This window comes from Podarcis liolepis (assembly GCF_965112155.1).
Source record: "Podarcis liolepis genome assembly, chromosome: 7".
Lineage (NCBI taxonomy): Eukaryota > Metazoa > Chordata > Lepidosauria > Squamata > Lacertidae > Podarcis > Podarcis liolepis.
In genome coordinates this window covers 22,118,013-22,126,211 of record NC_139561.1, presented here as the reverse complement: position 1 = coordinate 22,126,211, position 8,199 = coordinate 22,118,013, and the positions used below count along the sequence as shown (strand labels likewise).

Genomic DNA, 8,199 nt, shown 5'->3' with positions numbered 1-8,199 from the left:
CTGAGGTTCCAGTTCAAGAGCTTTGGGTTGAAATCCTGGTTCAAATGTAATTGCACCCTAAGCACACCCCCACCCCAAATGTCTGGATATAGTTTGTTTTGCAGGGATGGGATACTGAAGAATGTTCCACGTATGTACGTGAATAGGTTTAAAGACATGTGGCCACATAACAGGAAAGAGGGTGCTCTCCTCCCCTGACCTCTCTCTGTTCCAGTCATGGGGAGTTCAATTAGGCTGCCATTCCGATTCTGCTTCGCTGATCTCCAAGTCTGCAAAGAGAAGAGGGGAAAGACAGGCCTAAAGTCCGGTGTAACTTGGTAGCACTGGGCAGAGCCCACAGTTCGAATCTCAGCTCTGCCACGAACTTGCTTGATAGCCTTAGGCAAGCCTCCAGCCTCCCCTTCTGCAGCTTGAGAGATGAGGATACTGACCTTCCTTACCAGATTGTTGTAGAAACTTATTACAACTAGATGCCCAGGAAGAGGTTCAAAGTTCTATACAAATGCACCCTAATTTTGCAAATCACAACCAATCTTCAAGCGTATTTTCCCACCAGCCTTGTTTTCAAAACAAAGACAAAAGAAGCAGAGTTCCAGTTCACAGAGTGGCTTAATTCTCCACAGGGAACTCTGGGAATTCTTAGGTGACCCCCTATACCCCCCCCCGATGAGCTACATCTCTTCAGTACCCTTAACAAACTACAGTTTCCAGGATTCTTTGGGGAAGCCAGGACTGTTTGAAGCAGTATGATCTAATCAAACAAAAAAGAATCCAAACATCTTCTAAAAATGAGTTTGGCTCTGCTTTAAATGTATAGTGCAGCTGGGGCCAAAGAGGGAAAGGAAGATTCCCTCTACCCATGTTTTCCACACAATGCAGACATTTTTAATCACTCTTCAACATTTCCTTCTTTTCTCCTAAGTTAAAAATCTTGAAATGCTTTAGCTTTCCTCAAGGGCACTCTTCTCCCCTCCTGTGATGTCCAGCAATTGGCATTCAGAAGTACTGCCGCCTCCAACTGATGATTTGTTTCCCCTTTCCCAGCTTCACAATACCCCTTCTGAGATATGGAGACTGAAGCTTCCTTATATACCAGGTGAAACAAAGTTTCCATATAATCTAATGACAGGCAGCCGCTCTCCAGGGTCTCGGGCAGAGAGGTCTCTCTCTCCTCTGCAACCTGATCCTTTTTAATGGGAGATTTTTATTTCATGTAAGAGGATCTCTGCCCCACATCCTTCAAATGCAGGCACATTGCAGCTTGGGATAATTAAAATCCAATTCATCACCCTGACACCACAACAGAGAACAAAAACAGTTTGGATTTTCCACCTTGCACACCAACAGATATTTGGCTGGCATGGCTTAAATGCCTGCCTGAAACTCCCCTGAAGATCCTGCCTATGTCTGGGGGGGGGGGGCTGACAGCTTTAAGGGGGGGGGAGTGTTACTGAAAGCAACACATCCAATAGCCTATTGACTTTGCCGTGTTAATTCACACCACAGAACCTTCGGAACACAAAGGATTCCTCATAAAAATCCCAACTTTTAAGAATTCCTTGCACCCTACAAACACCAGTTCTCCAACAAAGTGGGGTGATAAACAGCAACACAGGACCTACTTCTTGGCTGAGGCGCTCTATCTGCCCGAGCTGGACCACTTCAGACAGGGGCAGCCTGATGGTTACGTGATGCACGCTCAGTTTTCGATTCATCTGCCTTTAGACAAGGCTGCACAGGGTCTGGGATGCTGAGGGTGGAGCCTGGGACCTTCTGCAGGCAAGGCTACTAAGCTAAGCACCCCCCCTCCTGCGCCCCAGAAGCAAGTGGGGGTTCCCAGACTAACCAGCTTCGCAGTACTCCACATCTTTGAGGAAGAGTCCATCGGGCGGTGCAATGGTGTTATCGGGGTAAGCCATCAGGTCCCTGATCTCCAAAAGCCTTTGCACGTGATGAGGTTCGAGGCGGCCCTGGCCGACGGCCACCAAGACGCCAACCATTCTCCGCACCTGGCAAGGGAAGGAAGGGGAGGGTCAAAAATCAATGCGGCGTCAGATGAGTCCCACAATCTGTACCCATTAGGGCAAATCCAGGGGCTGCACCCCTTCTAAGTCAAGTCAACCCAATAGGATGAATCTATTGTTAGTCCTTGTCCAAGTACAGTGGTACCTCGGGTTACAAATGCTTCAGGTTACAAACTCTGCTAACCCAGAAGTAGTTGCTCCGGGTTCTGAACTTTGCCCCAGGATGAGAATGGAAATCGTGGGCCAGCGACACGACGGCAGCGGGAGGCCCCATTAGCTAAAGTGGTACCTCAAGTTAAGAATGGACCTCCGGAACGAATTAAGTTCGTAACCTGATGTACCACTGTAGAGCTGTTTAAATCAATGGGCTTAAGATAGTTGTGTCCATTCACTTCCATGGGTCTGACACGGGGTTGTATCCAACATTAGACCTGGTCCGAGTTGCTAGACCCATTCAATTGTTTGTTCATTCAAAAGATTTCAGGGCAGTTCACAGAATAAAATACAAGATAAAGCACAGAAAATAATTACAACCAAAAGAACAGAACAATAACACACATGCCCTTCTCACAGTTATATTTAAAGGGCTGTAGGATATTAATCAGCAAAAGCCATGGAAGTGAATGGGCATGAACAGCCAATAGAACGCAGTGCAAAGGAATGTGCATTTTATTGACTTACACAATTAAGACCTTGGGGGGGGGCTAAATTCTCGATTTCTTAGGATCCCCCGTCGAATAATAACAAACCTCTAAGCCACTAGAGACACCATGGGACTCTAGTTCCCATCAATCCAAGCCAACAGCCAGGGGTGATGGGAGTTGCAGACCAGCACCATTGGGAAGGCTGTAGGCTCCCCATCTCCCCAATAAATAAATAAAAACTTCAAGAATGGCGGTGGTAAGACAACAAACATTAAAACAAATATTGACATTGTCCCATTGGATGAAAGAAGAAAATAAGCTTCTGACAATTAAGAGAGCTAGACGACACCAAACCAGATGCCTCCATTGGTTCTAGCTTGCCAGTTCTAAATATGCTTGGGAGCAGTTTTCTGCATTTGTCTCTATTCTAGGAGGGGTCAGATTCAAGGCAGGGGGTTAAACAAAACCTCTGGGGTAGAATCTGCCCTGAGCAGCCACTGCCAGGGGCAGGAAACAGTCACAGACATTGCTTCCAGGGGCTGCTTGTGGGCTTTAATGCCTTTTACAGTTCTTGCTCAGCTGTAGAAGGTCAGTGGGTGGCCTTGGCCAGGCCACTCCCTCGCAGGCTTGTTGTCAAGGTTGTCAGGGGGTGGGGAAGAACGACGGAGTCCCCATCTTGAGCCCCTTGGGAGGAAAAACTTGAAAGAAACAGGCCTTTTCCTCTGACCCAGCAGAGCTGCTTTTATAAAAAGGTCACGTGGGCCAAAGAACCCGGCAGCACGAGCCTGTCGGTTTCAGAAAGGAAACTTTAGTTCACTGCTCTCTTTCTTTTTGGAGGGAGGGCGGAGGTGAGTGAGCGTGTGAACACCTCGGGTGTCACCGACTTCTGCCCTTGCAGACTCTTGTGGGTGGACCACAAGCAAAGCCAAAATGCTGGGCTCCCCCTGCAACATTTCCCTGCAGCAGGATGTCGGATGGGTAAAAGACGGAAGGGTCGAGGCTCAGTGGGAGAGTTATCTACTTGGCAGAGGATCCCAGATCTGCAAAGGATCCCAGATTCAATCCCCACCATCTGCAGGAGGGCTGGGAATGCCTCCCTGTCTAAGAACGTGGAGAGGCGCTGCCGGCCAGTGTAGGCAACACTAGTGAGGTGCATCTGTCTCCCTCATCACTGACTCTTAGGAGAACTATGAGGGCATTCCTGTTCCCTATAAGGGCTGGAAGATCCTGGCTGTGGCAACCTTGGCAGGGTAATGCTTTTAGATGCTTAGGTGGTTTCTAAATATGTTTTTATTTCATTTGAGTTGGGACTGCTTAAATGTTTTGACATCGCCTGCCCTGGCCTCCTTTGGGAACAAGGGCCAGAGAAAATAAAGCTAATAAAAAAGTAATAATGAAAGCAAGAGACAGCTTCCCACGCTTCTTCCTGGAGTTGGCAACCGTCTTGTTGGAGTTCGGATCAATGGATAGCTCTGTTGGTCAGAGCGTGGTGCTGATAACGCCAAGGTTGCAGGTTCGATCCCCATATGGGACAGCTGCATATTGCAGGGGGCTAGACTAGATGATCATCAGGGTCCCTTCCAACTCTATGATTCTCTTATTCTATGACTTGCAGCGGTGCAGTGGCAAAGTGCAGAGTCCCTTCCTGATAGTTACAAGCCATGCCCCCTTTGAAGATTATACAGTGATTTTATAATCATGAAATACTAATAATAATGGATACATTTCAACCATCAGCGCATCTTTCGGCTACATCTACTATTTTTTGTGGGGAAAAGGTTTTGGAGGTCTCCCAACATCTTCTTTCACAGCAACTTAAAGTTGTATCTAACTCGAAAGTCCACTGCATGCAACAGAACTTGCCCCCTGCTCCCTTGAAACCAAAGCCTTTTGTGCTTCCAGTGTTCCTAAATGCTGAGCTTTGGGGCATGCATACTCTTGGGCGTTCTTCCTGCACGCCTTCTCCAGAGGGACTCTAGGAGCCAATCCTCAGTGGCTGACTCACCTCCTTTCACTCTGATTGGCTCCAATCAGCCCAAAACATGGGAAGACTTCTTCTCAGTGCCCAAAAACCTTTCTTTTTGTGCTGATTGGGCGATTCTTGGACCCAGGAGACAGAAACCACTACATCACAGCTGGTTTGGTGCCATTCCCAGGGAAGGGAGGGAGGGAGACGTGTCAGCCTGGGACCTGGGAGGTAAAGGTAAAGGGACCCCTGACCATTAGGTCCAGTCATGGCCGACTCTGGGGTTGCTGCGCTCATCTCGCTTTATTGGCCGAGGGAGCCGGCGTACAACTTCTGGGTCATGTGGCCAGCAAGACTAAGCCGCTTCTGGCGAACCAGAGCAGCGCACGGAAACACCGTTTACCTTCCTGCCAGAGTGGTACCTATTTATCTACTTGCACTTTGACGTGCTTTCGAACTGCTAGGTTGGCAGGAGCAGGGACCGAGCAATGGGAGCTCACCCCGTCGTGGGGATTCGAACCGCCGACCTTCTGATTGGCAAGTCCTAGGCTCTGTGGTTTAACCCACAGCGCCTCCAGCGTCCCTTAGGGTTAAACCACAGAGACCAAGACAAACCTGGGAGACCAAGGTTCAAATCCCCACGCAGCCATGGGGCTCACGGGGTGACCATGGGGCCAGTCATTGCCTCTCAGCCTACCTTACCTCACAGGGTTGTTGTGAGGATAACAGGGAACAAGGTGGTGGTTCTGTGTGGGCCTCCTTGGAGGAAAGGTTTATGAACCTATGAATGAATGAATGAATGAATGAGGGAGACTGTGGAGGTGGAAATGAAGGTGTGGAACAACAACAACACCTCAGACAAACCAAAAATAGCAGCCGCCCCTCTGTGAGATAACAACTTGGAAGGAAAAGGATGTGGTTCCATCTGCCTCCCTTACAGCTGCCCACATTCAGATGCAGGCTGTGGAAATCTGCGAGACGGCAGCTTCCTGGACCCTTCAGGAGGTTGCAGTTTTGATGTATTTGCAGGGGCTTTATATACTCTGCTCTCCCACCTGGGGAAGGCCGCCCAGAGCAGCCAGTAACTAAACATTTCCTTTATAAATGTAAAACCCCAACCACCGCCACCAAATTACAGTCCTCCAAAAGTTCAAGGAGGGGACAGCGGATGGCGGAAGAAGAGCAGGCCCTTTTGCATGCAAAGAGCACAAGGCACTCTGTGTAGGGCTGGGAAAGACTCCCACACAGCTGCTGCCAGTCAGAGTAGATGGTAAGGAGCACATGGGACAAATGTTCTGACCTAGTGTAAATATAGCTTCCTGGGGGAGCATGCCAGATCTAAGGCTATGCGCATAAATTCCTAGCAATTAAGGAGGAAGGGGGCCATGTTGCTCAGTGGGTGGAGCATTGGTGCTGCATGCCTAAGTTTCAACCCACCACATCTTTAGGAAGGGCTGGGAAAGACCCCCTGGAGGTTGCCATAGGAACACTGGAAGCTGGTTTATTACTGAATCGAACAACTGGCCCATCGAAGCTCAGTACAGTGGCACGTTGGGTTACATACGCTTCAGGTTACAGACTCCGCTAACCCAGGAATAGTACCTCGGGTTAAGAACTTTGCTTCAGGATGAGAACAGAAATCATGCTCCGGCGGCGTGGCAGCAGCAGGAGGCCCCATTAGCTAAAGTGGTGCTTCAGGTTAAGAACAGTTTCAGGTTAAGTACGGACCTCCGAAACGAATTAAGTACTTAACCTGAGGTACCACTGTATTGTTTACACTGATTGGCAGCAGCTCTCCAGAGTTTTCAAGGCAGGGACTCTCTCCCAGCTGGGATTGAACCCGGGACCTTCTGCACACAAAGCAGATGCTCTGCCACTGAGCCACAGCCTTTCCCCAAGGTTGGCACAGATAGGACTGAGCTAGATGAGCCAGTGTAAGGCAGATTCCTGTGTTCCTCGGGAGTAACTGCAGCTCAGCAGCATGCAGGTTCAATCCCTGACAACTCTGGCCAAAAGGACCAGGTAGGAAAGATACTTGACTGCAGCTTTCAGCAGTCCCAGCCTCTAGGATGATTAACAGCTGGAGTCCAGCAACATCTCGAAGGCCAGAGGTTCCCCTCTCCCCAAATACTGCAGGGTTCTTGGGGGAGCCACAGGCCAACACAAACAGCACTTCTAGCATTCACCACCAGAGGGCACTGCCCTCCTACACTTTGATGCTTCTATTCAACATTTCCCATTTAAATCTCTCTCTCTCTATTCATGCCATGCATTTAAAGCACATGGCTTCCACTCAACGTACTTTCCTCCTTACAGAGCTATAATTCCCAGTGCCCTTAAACTACAGTTCCCAGCATTCTTTGGGGAACTATTTAAATGTGTGTCAAGCACACTTTAAATACATAGTGTGGATCTGCTGTTTCCTGCCTAGGGTGCTTTGGATCTGTACTTTATCTAACCAAGGGGCAAACACCGATGCCCATTCACCAAGTACTGACATGCCACAGCGTGGGCATAAAACCAGAGGGGGGCAGCAGTGAGAAGACTGTCAGTTTCCTTGAGTTTCCTCTGATCCAGTGTAGATGTTCCATTTAAAGAGTGAAATAAATCTCAGCCCTTCGTTGGATGAGGCTATGAGGCAGTGTTGCATAGACACTTGCCTCAAAAGAAAATTTTGCACCTAGGCCCTGCAATTTGAACCCTGTGCCCAAGGCAAGCTGGACTCTGCCACCCGCATCAGCGATAAAAATTACCCCACTGTATTATTCGTCCTAAGTGTAAGTGCAAAATTCGTGTAAGTGCAAAAAGGGAGGCTAGTGTCCTACAAATCATGGGAAACAATCAAGAGGTACAGTAAACATTTTTTTGAGTTGGGGCAGCAGTGGGATCTGTCTGCAGAACTGATGGGAGTACTAGAGACATGCCCATCTCAACTTCAAGCTCCCAAACTTTCTACAGCAAATGCCATTGATCTAAGGAACTGCCTATTCTGGGGTAAGAAAGCAGGGGAAGCTACCAACTGTCACCATGCAAGGACTCTTTCATGAAATGTGCTCAACATGGAAACTACCAGGCTGCAAAAGGGAAAAGCTGATGGTTTGTGTTATGTCCAACAGCCCTGATATGGCAGCTATTTTGCGACAGGCACTCACAGCACCCTCTCAAAACTTTAAACATTGGCCCCCAAAAGACCGCCGGCCCCTTCTTTAATCCAAGATTAGGGAGTCCTACAACAACACAGGTGTTGTTGGGATGCGGGTGGCGCTGTGGGTTAAACCACAGAGCCTAGGACTTGCCAATCAGAAGGTCGGTGGTTCAAATCCCTGCGACGGGTTGAGCTCCCGTTGCTCGGTCCCTGCTCCTGCCCACCTAGCAGTTCGAAAGCACATCAAAGTGCAAGTAGATAAATAGGTACCACTCCGGCGGGAAGGTAAACGGTGTTTCCATGCGCTGCTCTGGTTCGCCAGAAGTGGCTTAGTCATGCTGGCCACATGACCCGGAAGCTGCATGCCGGCTCCCTCGGCCAATAAAGCGAGATGAGTGCCGCAACCCCAGAGTCGGCCAT

At 49.0% G+C, this 8,199-nt stretch overlaps 1 protein-coding gene across 2 annotated transcripts in view; it reads right to left on the bottom strand.

The window, feature by feature from the left end:
* The window catches only part of PUSL1 (pseudouridine synthase like 1), a 68,500-nt gene that overhangs the window by 16,461 nt on the left and 43,840 nt on the right, over nucleotides 1-8,199 (bottom strand). The window contains exons 7-8 of one of the 2 annotated variants that reach the window (XM_083513279.1): nucleotides 1,847-2,009; nucleotides 200-269 (exon numbers count right to left, since the gene is read on the bottom strand). In XM_083513279.1, coding sequence (XP_083369405.1) covers nucleotides 226-269; nucleotides 1,847-2,009 — 207 coding nt within the window. In that variant the 3' untranslated portion in view covers nucleotides 200-225. Of the gene's footprint in view, nucleotides 1-127; nucleotides 270-1,846; nucleotides 2,010-8,199 lie in introns of those variants that run through there. The other variant, XM_083513278.1, reaches the window with a different exon arrangement.